Below are 20,443 nucleotides of genomic sequence, written 5' to 3'. Positions count from 1 at the left end.
ATGTAGAGACTCACATAATTCTCCCTGTGAGGCCCTTGGACAGAGTGCTCTTATGGGGCTCATTCACCAGGTGCCAGGGGAAGGCAGATTCTAACACTTGCATCGAACATTCTTGAACAACTATCCTGGAAACAGCGGACACAAGATAACTCCTGAACTGGCTCAAGACTGCTTTTTATTTGCAGACTATCTGTCCAGCAGTGCTTATGGGGATGAGGCTGTTTCCTTCTCTAGATCAGCTGAGTAGGAGCTAAGCAGGATGGCATTCACCTCCCAGAGATGCATCCTAGACACACATTTCCACGTTGTCAGGGTCCTTGTGCTTTCTTAGAGTCATGCCCTACACACTGTGTCCCTGCCCAAGACCCCAACTTTCACAGTCAGATTTTTCTTCCCTTGACTACAGGCAAACTTGAGTTTATCTGTGTTTGTTTTTCTCCAAGGGACATTTTATATCTCATTGCTCATAAAAGAAACATACCTCCACAACATTGGCTCTTTCCACACCACTGGACCCACCAGGCTATTTGCATTTTGTCCCCTAGGGAAGACCTTCCCTTATGAGTCTGAGATAAAAGCTCAGCTCTAATCTTGCCTTTGCCTATCAGGACTCCTCATTTCACCTTCTCACAATGAGGCTCCCTGCTCAGCTCCTTGAGCTGCTGATGCTCTGGGTCCCTGGTAAGGACAGAAGGAGATGAAGGAGGAGAATGGGGTGGGAGGATGAGCTCTGGGGGGTCCTGCAGCTTGCCATGTGTTTACCAACCATGAGTTAGTGGCATATGGTCTACACTCCAGGGAAGGGAGCTTATTATTTGCCCTGTGAATAATTAGGAACCACCTAAAAAGAAAAATGACCAGTGCTCTGAATAATATCTTGAAAACATATAGAGATCCCTTGTGCCTAGTAAATAATGGGTTCATTTTAGAAAGTCCATTTTTGATGACTCAAATCAAAATTTGAAAACAAATTTAAATCAATATCATAAGGGAAATCATGAAAGTTGTACATAATCTTGCACTTTTCTGTCATTATTTCAGGATTCAGTGGGGATATTGTGATGACCCAGACTCCACTCTCACTGTCCGTCACCCCTGGAGAGCCGGCCTCCATCTCCTGCAGTCTAGTCACAGCCTCCTGCATAGTGATGGAAACACCGATTTGTATTGCTTCTTGCAGAAGCCAGGCCAGCCTCCACGGCTCTTGATCTATTTGGTTTCCAACAGGGCCTCTGGAGTCCCAGACAGGTTCAGTGGTAGTGGATCAGGCACTGATTTCACACTGAAAATCAGCCAGGTGGAGGCTGAGGATTTTGGGGTTTATTACTGCATGCAACATCTACAAATTCCTCCCACAGTGCTACAGCCCTAAACAGAAACCTCCCTGCTGGAGCGACCCAGCTGTCCAGATGCACTACTTGTCTAAGAGCAGCTCAGCAGTTTCTCTGAGTCTGCAGAATTCTGATTAGGATGTTGGAGATCTCAAGGGCAGAGTTTGCTGCTGAGGGATCTGGTTCCTGAGCGCCTCGGCTGCGACTCAGTTCCCACATGTTAAGGCCCCATCAGCTGACACAGGCTGGGAACTGAATCAGCTGTAGGAGAAATCAGGTGGCCACATGCTGTGGGAGCAACAGGCTATGATGAAGGGAGAGTGAGGAAAAGCTCATTTTCAGCCTCCGTGTCTTGCATACATTTGTCAAGTACATTTAGTAGAGAGAACAACAAGACCATGGTAACAGATGAGTGGCCACACAAAGTGAAATACATGTTGGAAATTACCTGTTTGAGGTTTACTTTATGTAAGATAACACTTGGCCATATTGGGAAATTGATATTATCTCACTTTCCCAACTTGCCGTTTCCTTTACAACTCTCACTCAACTACCCTCTCCAGTGTAGACATAAGCTATCTTCAGGGGGTATGGCTAAGAACGATTAGTAAAAAATGTTTGATTTTTGAGTATTCATAGACTTTGGCAGATATCCAAGGCAGATATAATATCCTAATGCAAAAAGGCTTCAATTTTTCTCAATTATGAGAAAAGAGAAGAAAGGGAAGTACTTGCAATTCCAAAGGTGAGCTTTGAAAATCAACAGCAGAAACTGAGAGATGGGGAATGTAAAGTGTACATTATATACTGTAAGAGAAAGGCAGGATTATATAAGATATTTTAATCTCTCAAATTCTGAAATTTTAAAAGTATTCAACCAAAGCTCTATTTTAGACATGGCAAATTTGGTACAATGTTGTCATAAGAAAATGTTTCAAAGAATATTTTAAAAAAGCATGATTTTCACATCACATTGTGATTACCTATAAATGAATCTGAAAACTGTATATTCATTGTAAATGCATAGAAAATTTGTGCATTCAGTAGACTTCATTTAAAACAATGCTCTACGTTTATATTAACTAATAGTGAGTCATGTCAGTTACATGTCATAACAAGATGTGATACACAACAAATAATGATTGAAGCAACTCAGCAAGATCTTGCTTCAGGCTGAGAGTTTAAAGTATATTTGAAAGGACTGTTTATTCCAAGATAATGGATTCTATGGCAAGTGCAATTAAAATTTCAATATGTCATTTCTGTTGGGCTTAAAATATGTATGGCAAGATGTATACAGAAATAAATAAGACTGAATCCCTCAAATAAAGAAACATGAGACGCTTAATGCGTTACTTAGAAATACTAATACATGCATTAGGGAGCTTAAATACTACTACAGAATGCAGGAAGAGAAGAGAAGTGTGAGTAGCAAGAGCAGGAAGGAGCTCAGCAAGTTTATTAAAGTTCATTAAAAAGTCTTTAGAACTGGAAAGAAAGGAAAGAACACTTGGAAGAGGTACAAGTGGGTGACTTGGAGAACAAATGCAATGTTTAACTGTGATCCTAGGCTGCCACCTCATGCCCCTTTGCTGTGATTCTTCCTGTAGGGTGGGCTGCCGGCTTGCACAGTGCCCTCCTTACTCTTGGGAATTGAGCATGCACAGGGTGTTTAGGAAGCTGTACGCATGTCCATCTGCGGCTTCCTTCCCTTTTCTGGTGAAGTGCCCTGGAATGTCATACTCCACCATTTTGTCTCTTAATCTGAATGCCAAGGCTGACTCACCCAAAACCTGAGATTTTACTGGAAGCCCTTTTTGCTTCTCCTTGGCCAGCATTTAATTAACACCTTAATGTTAACAGTTGTGGATCGTCAAGAGCTTGTCTCTCTCTGGCTAAGGCTGCCACATTATCAGTTTTAGAAAGGCAATGTGACAATTGTTGAACCTTCACCTGATCATTGCCTGACATTCCTGGCAATTACATTCCTAGAAGACGGGGTGGGAGCCCTTTCCTGCCCTACTCATGCCTATCTAATTACCTGTAACAATATCTTACATAGGCTTTAATTCTGTGATATTCAGTGGTGCATAAAAGGAAAACTGGGGGCTGGGCGTGGTGGCTCGTGCCTGTAATCCCAGCACTTTGGGAGGCCAAGGCGGGTGCATCACCTGAGGTCAGGAGTTCAAGACCAGCGTGGCCAATATGGTGAAACCCCATCTCTGCTAAAACTACAAAAATTAGCCGGGCGTGGTGGCGGGCGCCCGTAGTCTCAGCTACTTGGAAGGCTGAAGCAGGAGAATTGCTGGAACCCAGGAAGTGGAGGTTGCAGTGAGCCGAGATCGCACCATTGCACTCTAGCCCAGGCTACAACAGTGAGACTTGGTCTCAAAAAAAAAAAAAGAAAGAAAAAAGAAAAAGGAGAACTGGGTTAGAGCTCATGGGAGGTGCACCCCAAAGTCATATGGTCATCATGTACGGGGGCTGGGGTTTGAACCCAGGTGTGTCTGACCTTAGTATGTTCCTTTTATGTGGCCACTTTAGTCCCATAGATGAGTTCATGGCCTATAAGTGTGAGGAAACCATAAAGACTGTGAAATTCACAGCTCCCTATTGCCTATGTCTCATGCCATGCTGACCCTGATCTTAAATTAGCCCCTTCTGCAGTTTTTTTTTCTCCAAAACACAACTCTCTCAAAGGCTTTGCAAACTGTAAATGACTTTATTTTAGATGTGGGAGCAGGGACACATCTTCCTTTCCTCTGATGCCTTCCCCATAACCTCTTTCCCTTCCAATCTCTCTGATTCAATCTTTTCCTCTCAGATTATGTCCTGCAAATCTAAATTGCCCTCCTAATATGAAAACAAACAAACCAACAGTCCTCCTCTCATGTACTGTGCTCTGAGAAGTGACCCCTAGGCTCTCAGATACTCAGACTATACAAGAGACAATCAAGAGATTTGACTCAAGAGATGTCTGTCTTAGAAGAATTCTGGTGCTACCTTCCCTGACAATAATAAATTCTCTGTCTCTCATCAAAATTTACACCAAATGATTGCAAAAGGTGGAAATATTTGGGAGAACAGAGGACAACTATGCACTCAGGAGATAAAAAAAATCTCCTCCTGTTATATTAGTTTCCTGTTGCTGCTGGAACAAATTACCATGACCTTGCTGGCTGCACACAACCCCACTTTATTATCTTGTATTTCTGAGGTCAGAAATTTCATCAAGCTGAAACCAAGGAGTCAGTAGGTCTGTATTCCTTCTGGAGGCTCCAGGGGAGAGAAACTGATACCACACTTTTTATCTTCAAGATGCCTCCCCATTTCTGGCTCTGTGGCCCCTTCCTCCATCACTCCAGCATTCCTCTCCATTGTCCCAGTTCCTCTCTGACTGTGAACCTCCTCCCTCAGTATTATAAGAGCTCTTGTGATTATATTGTCTCCCATATAATCCAGGATACTCTCTTCACCTCAAAATCCTTCACTTAATTACAGCAGCCAAGTTCCTTTTGACATCTAAGGTAACATTCATAGGTTCCAGGTATTAGTAATACAGAAGTTATTGAGAAATTACTTCTAGGCAGCTAGGAAGGGTAGAAGAGTTTTCGGAGGAATTTTCCTTTTATAAAAAGCAGCCCCAAATCATTTCTTTTCTAACAGAAAGCAACCTGAAAAGTCAAGCTGCAAGCATACCTATGCAAACTAGGAGCTTTCATATGTAAATGCAAGCAGCGGTAACTGGAAGCCAGGTACATTCTATATGGTGATTCCTGCTCCCTTTTCCTTGTCACCATGTGTGTGTCATGGCGACAACCACGTAGAAGCAGCATTTGCATAATAAAAGATTAGGGTGGTAGGGGCAGTCTTTTTGCAGGCTATTTAAATGGAACACCTGGTCAAACCAATCCCCTGGGCCCTAAGTAAGTCAATCACAGCCTCCTCAAGCCTCTGTACAAAATTGATTGCATTCCACCCCAAACCCTGAAACCCTCTCTTGGGCAACCTGCTTTCTCAGCATGAGGAAGCTTTCTCTCTCTCTCTTCTTTTTTGTCTATTAAACTTTCCACTTCTAAACCCGTTCCTCACATGTGTCCATTTTTTGAATTCTTTCTCAGCCCAAGACAAAGAACCACAGTATATCCCCAGACAATGGAGCCATTTCATTAGGTCACAAATGTCTTTGGGGGTGGGGAGTGGTTTATTTATCCCCAAAACAACTTTTATAATCCCTAAAATTGTCCATTCCTAAAATAGAATGAAAACTCACAAGGTACTTTATTAGACAAGAAATCATGAAAACGTTTGAGACTTGGGGACCGTATGACCTGTGGGCCTCAAAAGTGGAGGATAGTTATTACGCTGCCTCTAATGTGGACTTCATGGTACCTAGATATTGCTAGAGGCTCCTTTTATTTTGTGAGTCAGAAGAAAGGGATTACTGTATAAATCAAATCTAGGATAGATTGGGAATAGGGAATTAAGTGTTTCCCGAATTTTTTTATGCATTGAAAAGAGAAAAGGGATAAGAATTCAGAGCAGAGATACCCCTCCCCAAGAACTGGTATTTTTTCCACTGTCTTAAGTGTCTTAAGTTGGGTCCACCAGTGAGAGGGATTTCTGTGCAGGCAGCATGTTTACGCTGGGAGGGAAGGAGGAAAGTGAGGCAGGGAATAGAAAATGGATGGTAAAAGTCACCTCAAAAAGCCACCTAACTCTCAGGATGACTGAAGCTCCATCCCATGTGGAAATATGAGGAAAATGCCTCTTGGCTATTTCACCTGTAGGGGAGGGAAGCGGGGTATGTATACACTTCCTTCTGTCACCACTAATTGAAGGGTGTCTGTCTTTTTCTATTTTGCATGGCTATAACAGAATACCTGAGACTGGGTAATTGATAAAGAACAGAAAATTATCCTCTCAGATTTATGGAGGATGGAGAGTCTAAGATTGAGGAAGATCAGGGTCTAGCTTCTGTGTTTTCAAGATGGCATCTTGAACACTGAGTCTTCCTGAGGGAAGGAGGTCATGTCCTGGCATGACAGAAGAGCAGAAGTGAGAGAGAGCACCCACTTATACAAGTGAGACAAAGCAGGGACCCCCTATTAGCAACTTGTGGGTCCTCCTCATGTATGGGAATGAAGAAAAATCTTGAGTCTCTTCAAGGGAAATTCTAGGCACCTAGCTAGCCTTGAGAAGTAAATAAGTAACTTGATAAGCAAGAGGGTAATAGTGGCCTAAAACAAATAGTCAAAGACCTTAGAATCTCAGTATGTTTTGGTCCCCAGTAGAAACTAAAGAGAATATGTTAACATATGATTCTGAGTTGATTTTTAGAAACCACAACTCCAAATGAATCTGCCAGCACGTAGACCTCACATAGGGGGAATGGAAGACCACGGTTCTTTGTTCTAAATATGTCTTCTTGAGGGGCCGGCAGAAGGTCACACCCATGGGCCAGAGCCAACACTCTTTTCTCCTGACCCCGATTTTTAGTTATTTTTTTTAAATTTTTTTTAGTTTTTATTTTTTTTTTTATACTTTAAGTTCTAGGGTACATGAGCACAACATGCAGGTTTGTTACATATGTATACATGTGCCTTGTTGGTTTGCTGCACCCATTAACTCGTCATTTACATTAGGTATTTCTCCTAATGCTATCCCTCCCCACTCCCCCCACCCCATGACAGGCCCCAGTGTGTGATGTTCCCCACCCTGTGTCCAAGTGTTCTCATTGTTCAGTTCCCACCTATGAGTGAGAACATGTGGTGTTTGGTTTTCTGTCCTTGTGATAGTTTGCTCAGAATGATGGTTTCCAGCTTCATCCATGTCCCTGCAAAGGACATGGACTCATCCTTTTTTATGGCTCCATAGTTTTCCATGGTGTATATGTGCCACATTTTCTTAATTCAGTCTATCATTGATGGATATTTGGGTTGGTTCCAAGTCTTTGCTATTGTGAATAGTGCCACAATAAACATACGTGTGCATGTGTCTTTGTAGTAGCATGATTTATAATCCTTTGGGTATATACTGAGTAATGAGATGGCTGGGTCAAATGGTATTTCTGGTTCTAGATCCTTGAGGAATCACCACCGTGTCTTCCACAATGGTTGAACTAGTTTACGCTCCCACCAACAGTGTAAAAGCATTCCTATTTCTCCACATCCTCTCCAGCACCTGTTGTTTCCTGACTTTTTAATGATCGCCATTCTAACTGGTGTGAGATGGTATCTCATTGTGGTTTTGATTTGCATTTCTCTGATGACCAGTGATGATGAGCATTTTTTCGTGTGTCTGTTGGCTGCATGAATATCTTCTTTTGAAAAGTGTCTGTTCAAGACATGGTCCCCCAAATGATGGAACTGGACGAACTAAGCAATGGGACTAACCACGCTTACCCATGCAACCTCAGCTTATCTGCCTTGTATGATTTCCCTTTGACTTCCTAAACCTGTGTGATTTGCCTGGCTCCCTGAAAAGCAGATCTCTGGAGAGACAGTGTCGCCTTTGGGCAATGCTCCTTTAATGGAGGCAATGTGTTACATTGCCTGCTATTACAGCCCCTGCTGAAGCACTTACCCTCAAAAAAGATGGTTCTGGGTAACTTCTGAACTTAAAATCCCCTTACTAATTAAGGACTATCTTAATGGAGACAGAATAGGCCACTTAAAAGACCGTAGGAAACGAATGGCCATTTTTCTACTGATGGTACAATATCGGGACTAAAATCTGGCTGCAGAAGACATTTCACTTCTGTGTTGAAAGCAGAGCTCTCCCGTCCACAGAAGCAGCAGTAGAAAAGCACAAAATGGAAAAGTTGTGAAGCTGCAATGTACTGCAGAGAACCAGCAATGTGTCTCATAAAGAGAATTTCTATTTCCACTAGGTGGCGCTCTTAGTTTAGAAATACCATGTGCTCACCAGCGTTAGCAGCGAGTAACCTCATTGTGGGAAAAAGGGGAGAAGAACTCTGTTCCTAGAAGATTGCAATGGCATTTTCCTGAGCTATATGTCTGATCTACAGCATTTCCTGTTGCCTAACAGGATTACTTCCCTGGCTGTAAAAATTCCTGTATATTTGACACACACAGAGAGAGTAAGAGACTGCAGATAGAGAAAGAAGGAAAGAAAGTTTTTTGATAGGATAGCTGGAAGAACAGCCTTGAGATTAAAGGACAGATTTGAGGCTGAGATTTGTTCCATACTCACCACTCCGATGAATGAATTCCCTGCCCATGCACCAAAATGATATGGCTCTGATGACTGGAGAGGTCCAGGGTCCTTTGTTTCACGCCAGTTTAGATAAAATGACACAGATGCACATCAAGGGCTTTTAAGGAGCCGAGAGTTTATTAGGCAAGAAAGAAAGAAGGGAGAAACAGTTTCCCCATACGGAGACAGAGGGAGGGGGAATTTGAATAAAGAGAAACCCCATGTATGGCAGAAAAGTGGTTGCTTATATTGGGATGCTGGAGGAGACAGTGTCTGGTTTGCACAGGGCCCAGGGGATTGGTTTGACCAGGTTTGTTATTTACATAGCCTGTGAAAAACCTGGCCCTTGCACTTTGGCTCTTTAATATGCAAATGTGTGTCACCACGATCTTCTGAACAGATGGTATTATTTGGAGGCAGCCATTACACCTGGCACACATGGTGACAAGAAGTAGGCAGGAATCGCCATACTAGATGGACCGTTTCTAATGTCCGGCATTTGCATATCAAAGCTTGCCGGCCTGGCCCTTCAAGCCATTTTTCGTTAAAAAAGAAATGGTTTGGGGGTTGCTTTTATTAAAAGAAAAAGCCTTACCAAAAACTTATTTTACCTTCTTTATCTGCCTAAAAAATATTTCTTAATAACTCCTCTATTAATTAGGCCACCTTTAATCAGACATCGATAATATCCCTGGAGTCCCCTAGACTCCAGGACACTGATGCTGGTGTAATTGGGCTCACTTCCCTTGCTGCTGAACCAAGCTTGGATGCCCTGGGTCAAGCTGGAGATGTGAGATATAATGGGTGCAAATCTGCCTCCAGTTTTTTTCTAGATTCAAGTGATTTCTCTGTGAACATAGGCATTTGCTTGATAGGAGATGGGGCCTCTCTCTTGGATTTGAGACAAGGAGGCTGGCATCTGGGCCAGAAAGATATCCCCACTCACTGTTAAAGAGTAAAAGGGGAAGGTGACATTGATGGTGCAAGACACAGACATGAACTGAGCAGCAGCCATTCTCATTTACGACAAAGGGTTCACCAACCTGGCCTTTCCCAGGGAGTCTTCCCCTCACCTTCTCTCCAGAAAGCCAGGTTCCAGGGGAGCTGCACCTGAGCCTCCAGGAACATGTCAGCTGGAAGTGGAGCTCAGAGCATTACCCAGGGGATATGATGTTGATTCCTGTACTTTGGGGAAAATTGATCATTGGAGCCTGAACTGATGCATAGTTTCAAATTTATCCTAATCCAGGCTCCTATAATTGTAGGAAGAAACAAGTTTTTTTTTTTTTTTAAGTAATCTGATCTGGCATTACTTGTCAGTCTGTCACACTGAAAAACTGAGGAAATAATACTCAATGGCAGAAAAGAGGGTAGTACATGGGGGTCCCCAAACCATGAATAAGGTGCAGCTCATTTAGTCTGTGGGTATTAAAGAGACCTATAGCTTGGGATAATAGTGGATCTATAAGTGACACATGCATTAAGGAATCATGGTATCACTTTTGTGTATTGGCAGTGAATTGCTTGACTTTATACTGGTAATAACAGTAGCTTTGGTAATTACAAATTGCTTTTGAATATATTAAAATGTTTTCATAAAATCTTTTTTTCATTTTAGAAAAGGAAATAATTTCACACTGACAGAGATGTTAATACTGCACAAAAGATTTTTATGCCTACCTAATCCGTTTGAGAGTAATGTGAAGATCTGATATATCCACCCTCTAAGACTTTGTTATGCATTCCCTACAAACAAGGATTCTCTCCTACATAATCCCAGTACAATGATTAAATACATTACTGTATCTAGTCCTTAAATTTCGACAATTGTCCTCCAAATCTCTTTTGCAACAACAGGGCCTCTAGAGAGAAATACATTTCCTCCACACTAATCTGTCCTGCCCTGGTCTGACCTAGGACCCTGGGGACACTGCCCCTGTGCTGAGTTACTGAGATGAGTCAGTCCTACAGCTGTGCCCAGTCTACCCCACACTCTGCTGATTTGCATGTTCCCAGAGCACAGCCCCCTGCCCTGAAGACTTCTTAACAGGCTGGTCACACCCTGCGCAGCCGTCAGTCCCAGTCAGGACACAGCATAGACATGAGGGCCCCCACCCAGCTCCTGGGACTCCTGCTGCTCTGGCTCCCAGGTAAGAAAGGAGAACACTAGGAATTTACTCAGCTAGCAGGCTCAATACTGCATGGACACTCAGGGAAATATTCTTATAATGTGATTAATAGTTTGAATATTTGTTTTTATGTTTCTAATTTCAGGTGCCAGATGTGCCATCCAGATGACCCAGTCTCCATCCTCCCTGTCTGTATCTGTAGGAGACAGAGTCACCATCACTTGCCGGGCAAGTCAGGGCATTAGCAATGAGTTAGCCTGGTATCAGCAGAAACCGGGGAATTCTCCTAAGCTCCTGATATATAAAGCATCCAATTTGCAGACGGGGTTCCCATCTCGGTTCAGTGGCAGTGGATCTGGGACAGATTTCACTCTCACCATAAGCAACATTCAGCCTGACGAGGTTGCAACTTATTACTGTCAACAGGAGTATAGTTACCCTCGCACAGTGTTACAAGTCATAACCTAAACCCCCCAGGGAAGCAGATGTGTGAGGCTGGGCTGCCCCAGATGCTCCTCCTGGTGCCTCCATCTGCAGAGAGCATTTCTCAAATTGCAGCCATACTTGGAAGGTCACTGGAAAGTTTTGGTAGAAGGGCCATAAGACCTTTTGTATATCTTAACTGTCTTTCCTTCTTCTCATCCCTAGCGGCACAGACATGGCAATGCCTCTCCTGATTTTATTAAGAACAGACATGATTACACCCGAGTCTGAGTTATGGTGTGAGTTGGAATTAATGGCACAAAGAAGAAGCCACTCTTGGAATTCCAAGTAGAATTTTTTTCAAAATACAGGGAATGAGAGTCTAAACTACAGCTTTTAAAGGCTTGGGATCATGGTAGTTAAATATGCAAATACTGGAATGGAAGGATTCTTTGGATTTCCCCAAGAATCCAGAGTTTATCCACCACAGAAGGATTAATCGCCAATCATGTGGTCCTTAGACCTGCCTGGGAAGCTCAGGATTGGGGGTGCTGATGTTCCCAGCTGCCTAGAGAACTTTGCTAGGTGATTCTCCAATCCTCACCTCTGCCCATGTATCTTGCTGCAGGTGCTGATAGATAGTATTGAATCCTCCTTTTCTGACTTCCAATCTTGGTGAGAGCTCTTCATTGGTCAACTCTACTGAAAACAGAAGAGGGAAAAGGGTTTCTGGAAGACGTACTTCAAGGATGATAGTAATGATAGGGAAGTAACAGCTGACATTTCAGTGTAGTCTTTACACCACAACTCTCCAGGGTTTGTCAGGTGATGGCCCCAGAATACACTTGGAAGTGCTTCCAAATACTATCACAAATTTGAGATAATAGCAAGGAAATTTTATTAAGTCATATATTAAATAAAAAATTAGAAAAATAGCAATTGCATTAAATGTATATAGCAATCATTTCAAATAAACTTTGTTGGCTACATATATGTGTGTGTCTGTGTGTGTGTGTGTGTGTCATACACACAGAAATGTAACATTCTTTGTCCTTAATATATAAACCTTGCTACTCAAAATTTTTCCAGAAGCCAGCAGCATCACTAAGACCATGTCATAAACGCAAAATAGCAGACCCACCTTTGATCAGCTCAGTGGGAATCTGCATTTTAACAAGATAACAGATCTATAGAGGTTTAAGAGGTTATGTTTTAGGAAATGTTTACTTCAGCTAAGGAGTATTTGTTTTTATTCAATGTGGCAATTTAAGAAAATTAGTTTAAAGTTACATGTTATTAATAAAAACACATCCAATTTTATTTTTAACACCATTTGATTTAATTTAATTTGACTTCAATTTGCTTTTTTAATGCTAAGGGTTGAAAATCAACCTCATTAATTATTTGTCAACAACATGATCAAATACCTTGAAAATTAAAACGAGAAAAGGACTTAGAAACTTGAAGAATTACTAAGTCTAAAGAATAAATCCATGTTTTTTGTATTTGTGTTGGAGATGTTGGGACTTAAATTTGCTTCTGTAGCTTGACCTCAGGATGTTGGTCATTGTCCTGAATGATTACTGCTCCTTCAGACTTGACCCCAGAACAAAGAAAATCCATATACTAGAGATAAGCTCAGCAACCTACAGCAGAACCACCCAGCTAAGCCCTGTCTAGATCAGCTGAATTATTATTATTATGAATATCTGTAAACATGAAAATAAATACAAGTATTATAAGCCACTGCATTTTGAGTGATTTGTTACAAACCATTACTGTTGAAAACCTAATTACATTATTGAATATCCACACATATAGATATATACATTTTATGAAAATCAGATAAATATGAATACTTAGAAAACCATTCATAAGGAGATAGAAAACCTAAAAGAAATAATATTTGAATAAATAGACTACAACTTAGCTCATTTATGGAAACATCTAGCAGGAACGGTTAGTAGAGTTTACCCATATGATATGGTTTGGCTCCATGTCCCCACCCAAATCTCATCTCAAATTGCAATTCCCACATGTTGAGAAAGGGACCTGGTAGGAGGTGGTTGGATCATAAGGGTGGTTCCCCCCATGTTGTTCTCATGATAGTGAGAGAGTTCTCACAAGATCTGGTTGTTTGATAAGTATCTGGCATTTCCCCTGTGCATGCTCTCTCTCTCCTGCTACCATGTAAGACATGTCTTGCTTCTCCTTCACCCTCAGCCATGATTTTAAGTTTCCTGAGGCCTCTCCAGCTATTCAGAACTGTGAGTCAATTAAATGTCTTTTGTTTATAAATTGTCTCAGGTAGTATCTTTATAGCAGTGTGAAAACAGACTAATATATCATATGTAGCAGTACTTAACAAAGGAATCAGAATGAGACTTTATATATATGATACAGGTTTACTGAAAATAAGTTCACACTTTATAAATAAAACATGTATATACATATATACATTTATATGTGATATATATGCATACATATTTAGATATTGCTTGCATAAACTTATCTATACAGATAGTCATGTTTTAACAAAGTTATATGACTATATTTATGTGTATATACACACATACACATACAACACATACACACGTACAAAATTACCAGGGTGCCAAGGAAATGTAGCTTAGCCTTTCCAGGCCCTATCTTACAGAAGGAACCCAGAGGGTTAGAGAATATAAATGAAACAAATTCTAAAACATCATGAGGCATGTGTACATTTTGTTAAATAATTTCCTTTTTTACATTCATCATTTTCTTTAAAGTTTTATAAAGTGCTGTTTTCTGGTCACCTTTGTAATTTAGATTTTAGGTTAAATTTGTGACCCATGAGAGATGGAGGCTGCTGGACTGAAGGTATTTGGATTTCACCATTGTTTAGGTAGAGGTGATTGTACTGTTATTTGTAAAGGAAATGTTTGCAATATGTTAGGTGGTAACACATTGCTCTCAATGTGTTGAAAAAGGAGTTCAAGTGTGGGAAAGTGTGTATTGGTGATGAAAAGCCACAAAGGCAGATTGGGATAGAACAAGCCCTGGTACCCATGAAAAGAGATGAATCTGAAAAAGGCTAAAATAAGGGATGTTATCAACACAGTGAGAGCCGCAGGACAAGGATTCAGATTTCTGGTAGCTGCTGGCAGGGCTGCTGTCTTTCTAGGGGCAGCAGTGAGGGGAACAGCTCTTTTCTCCCCAGGAGGAAGCCTGAATATGGAGCCACAGGCAGCATGTACTTCTCCACAGCCTGCATCAGCAGTGCCATTCTTGGAATTTTTCTAGAGGCTTTGCCTGGAGTTAAGGCTTCCCAACAATTTGTGAGCAATTTAATATGCTATAGTAAATCCATTTTTGCTTAGTGGACTTGACATTTATAACTGATAACAATGAACAGTTCACACTAAGTGCATGATCACAGCCTCCTCTTTTCTTGCTAAATATAATGCTTTCCAGATGGGCCTAAGGATGCCAAAATAATATCTCTGTCGTCAAGAGTACAGGACCAATAAGCTCAGGGGAGCCACCAAGTTCTCATCCAGCTGCACCATCTCATGGCACAAAAAGAGAGGACTGAGGAGTCTTTCTCTAATCCTTCAGCTGTTCTTTCAGCAGCCTTGGGTAGGTTCTCCACGTGCATGCACTCATCAGTGCTCTAGAACACTGAGGGAGGCCTTCTGGGGATAGCCTGGGCTCTCTCTGTGGAGCTCCCTTCTCTGTTTCTGTTTCCACCTTTCTAGACCACCAGCTCTTCCTCCTCTATTCAGGGATACTCCCAGGGTTCTGCTAGGGAGTATTCCTGAACAATTTTCAAAAAAATTCCTCAACAATTTTCTGGAAACTTCCTCAGGGTGTAAGATGGATCAATTTAAATCTCACCTCCTCTGGTTTCCAATCCGCTGGGACAATTGTCTTTGATTTCTAATGTCCAATGACTTGAAAATACCTGCTTCATGTATTTTGTGCTGTGTTTTAGTTAATCCAGAGAGGGCTGTCAATCTGGTCTATGCTGATCTGTTTTGGATCCAGATTGAATCTCTGGAGGTGACGTGTGAATTTAGAATTTTGCAGTCTTTGGGGTTCTGTATCAGAATCTAGCAGTGCAGGAATAGCAGGTCCTAATCTGGGGTCGCAATTAGGCCCTCACTGCCATTTTCTCATCTCCTGCCCTGTCCCACACCATACCCGGTCTCCTGCACACAAATACAGTTACTTCACACACATCTTCACACCATCCTTATATCACCCTCCGAGCAGCAACCCCTTGGCCTCACATTGCACCTAGGGAGTAAACACCTTTTGTGTAGCCACTCTCAAGAGAATGGGCCCATGGAGGAGGACAGTGTAGTCTCTGGGAATTAGGCTTGGAGTATTAAATTTGAAAGTTCAGGGTCCTGGGAACCTAGAGAGTGATGTTGTGGAAGAAAATTGGCTCTACATTAGCACAATTTCTCTGTGGGAAAGACTGGAGGAGAGCCAGGTGACAGACTTTCACTTCTGGGGCCCAGAGCAAGAGGCCTCTCTTGTTGGGTGTGACTGTGGCTCTGGTTGATGCATTATTGCTGTGACACTCTGATAGCCCCATTAAAATACAAGATTGGAAGCCTCCAACCATGATGCTGTCAGTGTCCACAGGGCCCCTTTATGATTCAGCAGGTTGTTGAAGACTCCCTGGCTTTGATGTGCTCGCAGCAGGGCTGGCTTTGTCTCCACCCTCATCCTCCCTTCTTTCATGTCTTCCCTGAAACTCAGTGCAATTTCCCAGGGGATGTGATCTTGTCTTCATCCTACTTTGGAGAAAATTGATCCCCAGGGATTCTGGGCTGTTTCAGCAATCTAGATTTATTCAAACTTAGGCTCCAATTCATGGGCCATCTTGTTTTGTTAAAGAAAGAAAAGTATTTTTTTTTCTTGGAAGCAGTTTTGACGTCCCTATTCAGAAGTTTCATGCTGATGTGCTGACAGAAATAAGGCCACATGTCTCAAGGAGGTAGACTATGGAGGCCTCCAAACCAAGAACAAAATGCCCATTTAGTCCACGAGTACTAAAGAGGCTGTTGGCTTTGTATAATGATTTGTCTGTGAGCTACACACCTTCGAGAATGCACAGTGTTATGCATTAGCAGTGGATTTCTTGGTCTTAAAATGGTAAGAAGGATGGCTCAATGCCATTACAAAATGCTTTATAATTCCTTGGGTATACTCTTAAGAACTGCCATTGCTATTTTCTTTTTACAAAATTGTAACAATTTCACACTCACAGAAAAGTTTTAAGTGTAGCACAATGTATCACTTTTTTTCCACTGGACCATTTGAGAGTGACTTGATGACCTCATAGTCCCACCCTCTAAGACGTTCTCCTACATAACCTAATACAAGTGTGGATTCTGGGAATCAGCATTAATACATCACTCCATCTAGCCCTCAGGTACATTTCAAGTTTTGTCAATTGTCCCAATAATGTCTTCTGTAACAAAATAATACAGTCCAGATTCATGTGTTGCCTTAACTGGCCCATGTCTCTGTAGTGTCCTTCAGTCTGGAACAGGTCCTCAGTCGTTACTTGGACCTCATGACTTTATTCCTTTTGAAGATTAAACACCAATTACTGTGCAAACTCGTTCTCAACTTGAATTTGATTGATTTTCTGGGGGATTAATTCTGCTAGTGCTTCTGTGACAGGAATATCCAGAAGTGATGCTGTGCTCTCACTGCAACCTATCTGGGGGTGCATGATTTCCATCTGCCTGCTCCATGACTGATGAGGTTCAGTTTGACTCCTGCTGAAAGGGGTGTCTGCCTGGCTTCTCCCCTGGACCTTCAATCTTTTTCACTTAGAAAGTAAAAAGAATGTGTGGAGAAGTTCTTTGATACTTTGATACTTCATGAATATCCCCATCCTAATCAAAATTTGGACTCATGGATTCAGTTTCTTCAATGGGTTAAGACTAGGCTACCTTCATTATTTTCATAGTCAACACTCCCTGGATTTGTCAATGGGAGCCTCATTCACTCTTATGCCTACTGCCGATGGCTGGCTAAGCCATGGTGGTGTGACCTATGAACAAAACTCCTGCTGGCTGTCTTGGGGTCTGATGTTCTAGGGCATCTGCTTGCAACCAGCCAGCCAGGATCCTATTCCAGAGAGAGGCAGCAAACGTGGGTGATCTAGATTTAAAATGCACATATTTTCTAAGTAGATATGATGGTCATTGGCTTTCCCTTCACTGTACTTCTAGTGACTCCCCATGGCCATATCTGCCCCTGCTGCTCTCTATGAAGCTGGAGAAGACAGCTCTGCCAGCACACATGACAGGCCTCAGGGCCTGGAATGAGCATCCCCTAGGACAGGTCTCAATCAGTGAAAAGAGGGGAGGTGTATACATACCCTATCTCCCTCACCTCTCAGGCGAAATAACCCAGAGGCATTTTTCCCATGTTTCCATATGGGTCGAGTTCTAGTTGTGCTCAGCAGTAGCTGCTTGCTGATGTATGTCTCACCATCCATCTTCTCTTCCCTCCCTCCCTCCCTTTCCCCCTTCCCTTCCAGGGTTTCCTGCAACTTGTAAACATGCTGTCAGCATGGAAATCCTTATTGCTAGAAATCCAATCCAAGTATATACACAAATCCTCATTTGTAGAGGTATCTCTCATCTAAGTTCTTGCCACTTCTTCTTTTTTGATGGGTAGAAAAATTCAGAAAATTCAGGAAACAGTTAATTTTCCTTTACTAGTCTTTCTTAGATTGGGCTCAGGCAGCAAGTCCTTTCTTCTGGGTCACAAAATCAGAGGAGCCTCTAACAAATAGCTCCACACTGTGAAGTCCACATTAGAGTGGCAGCAGCAGAAGAATACTCCAGCCCAGGGAAACCCCAGACCAGAGGGCCCTGACTCAGATCCCTCCAGCTCTCTCACTTTATAAAGCTGCTGGCTGCTCCTTCTTTTCTCCTTCTCCCAGCCATTTGACTTTGGATTCTTCTTTAGGGGAGGACAATTGGGGGATGATATGGTTTGACTATGTGTCCCCATCCAAATCTCATCTTGTTGTACTCCCATAATTCCCATGTGTTGTGGGAGGGATAATTTGAATTATGGGGGCAGTTTCCCCCACACTGTTCTCGTGGCAGTGAATAAGTCTCACGAGATGTGATGGTTTTGTCAGGGGTTTCCGCTTTTGCATCTTCTTCATTCTCTGTTGCCTCCACCATGTAAGAAGTGCCTTTCATCTCCTGCCATGATTCTGAGGCCTCCCCAGCCACGTGGAACTATAAGTCCAATTAAACCTCTTTTTCTTCCCAGTCTCGGGTATGTCTTTATCAGCAGCTTGAAAATGAACTAATACAGGAGATGATAAGAGGGAGTTGGTAAGCTGAATAATCCTGCTCTCCCCACTTAAAAGAGGTCCATGTCATAATTTCTGGAACCCATGAATGCTGCCTTATATGGCAAAGGGAACTTAGCAGATGTGATTAAAGATCTTTCTATGGGAAAATCATCTTGATTTATCTTGTGGGTCCCAGATAATCACAGGTGTCCTTATAAGAGAAAGGCAACAGGATCAGATTTGGGGAGGAGATGTGACTGTAGAAGGAGAGGCTGAGCGATGTGAGGAAAAGGCCATGGCCAAGGAGAGATAGCAGTGTCTAAAGGCTGGAGAAGACACAAAAACAAGTTCTTCAAGGGAAAGATGACTTTAGCCCAGTGAGACCTGTGTGAGATTTCTCCCTACCAGAATTGTAAGAGAGGAAACCAATGCTGTTTGAAGCCAGCAAGGGTATGGAGATTTGTTACAGCAGCTACAGGAAACTTATACACAGGGAGAGAATGGGATTTGCCTCTCTGAGGGGATGTTTTTCTCTGATCTTCCAACCTTTTCCAGCTTGTCAGCCTTTGGTGTCAATTTTGACAAAAGATGGAGCACTGTTTACTATGAGGAGAGCTAGCACAGAATTCCTGTTAGGGAGAAAGTCTCCTGGGTAAACCCCTTGATTAACTTTTGTACATTCTGAGTATCTGAGAGACTAGGGGTCAAATCTCACTGTGCCTGAGAGAAGGGTGGCTTTGCCTAATAGGAGAATAAATTAGATTTGCAGGACACAATCTGAGATTGAAGGACAAAGTCAGAGATAGAAACAAATAGAAGAAAGGAGGAAGGACTCAGGGCAAGGCAAGATGTGCTCCTGCCCCCAAGTCTGAAATAAAGCCATTTAGAGTTTGTAAAGGCTTGGAGAAAGTTGCGTTTTGTAGAAGAAACTGCAGAAAGTGCTTAGTTTAATGTTAGGGTTGCATAATATGAGGCAGATGCAACACGGAACTGTGAATTACATAGCATTTTGGATTTGTCTCTTCTACCATTTTATAGGTTATGGGATCATCTGTGGCTGGACGTGTCCATGTGGAAGGAACCGACTTAACATCAGACACCCGTGGATTCAAATCCCAGTCCCAGCACTCGCTGACCATGTGACTTTGTGCAAATCACCCATGCCCTCGGATGAACAATCTTCTCATCTCTGAAATGGAGCCCTATGGATATCAAGGGCTGTCCTGAGGGTTTAACCAGATGATGTGCTGTGAAATTTTTCTTTCTTTTTTTAGAGAAGAGTACTCAGTTCTGGGTTTTATGCACCTCTGAATCTCCTAGAATGAACAGGTTTTAAAAGATATTACTAGTCAGGTGTCATTTTCAACACAAAGGCATCATTATTAACTCTACAACAGGTGCCCCACTGTAGGCTATGGGTTTCATGTGCATTTATTTCCACCATAAAATCTTCTACCCATCTATTTATGTGTAGCATTAGAAAATTGAACAAGAAGATTGCAAATGACTATTGTACCTTTAGTCTGGATTTTCCCTGAGCATTTTTTGTGTTATTTTTCAGGGGCTGCTATAACAAATTGCCAAAATTTGGTGTCTTAAAACAACAGACATGCATTCTCTTATAGTTCTGAGGTCAGAAGCCTAGAATCAATTTCACAAGGCCAAGATCATGGTGTTGGCAGCCAGGCTCCTCCAGGGGCTCCAGGGGAGAGTCTGCTCTTGCTCTTCCAGCTTCTGGTGGCTGCAGCTTCCCTTGCCTGTGACCACGTCACTCCAGTCTCTGTCCCTGTGGTCACTTTGCCTTCTCTTCTGTCTGTTTTAAATCTCTCTCTGCCTCTCTTATAAGGATGGACACTTGTGATTGCATTTAGGGCCAATCTGGTTAACCTCTCCATCTCAATATGCTTAATTTACGTCTGCAAAGGCCCTTTTTCCAAATAAGAAAGACATTCACAAGTTCGAAGTAAGAGGACCTGGCATTTTGGGGACCATACTCAGTGTATTAAACTATTAAAGTGTGC

The 20,443-nt window shown here is 42.2% G+C and overlaps 1 pseudogene and 1 gene segment (V, D, J or C); both read left to right on the top strand.

Annotated features, from left to right (window-relative positions):
• The first annotated feature begins 632 nt into the window (after nucleotides 1–632).
• On the top strand, nucleotides 633–9,769 carry LOC112132089 (immunoglobulin kappa variable 2D-29-like; annotated as a pseudogene).
• A 716-nt stretch (nucleotides 9,770–10,485) lies between these two features.
• Nucleotides 10,486–12,189, top strand: LOC112132047 (immunoglobulin kappa variable 1-6-like). The segment is given in 2 exon segments: nucleotides 10,486–10,699; nucleotides 10,824–12,189. Coding segments are annotated over 2 exon segments (372 nt in total).
• Nucleotides 12,190–20,443: the final 8,254 nt, after the last annotated feature.

The sequence above is a fragment of the Pongo abelii genome, chromosome 12, assembly GCF_028885655.2.
Source record: "Pongo abelii isolate AG06213 chromosome 12, NHGRI_mPonAbe1-v2.0_pri, whole genome shotgun sequence".
In the NCBI taxonomy this organism is placed as follows: domain Eukaryota; kingdom Metazoa; phylum Chordata; class Mammalia; order Primates; family Hominidae; genus Pongo; species Pongo abelii.
This window is presented reverse-complemented; position numbering and strand designations above follow the sequence as displayed.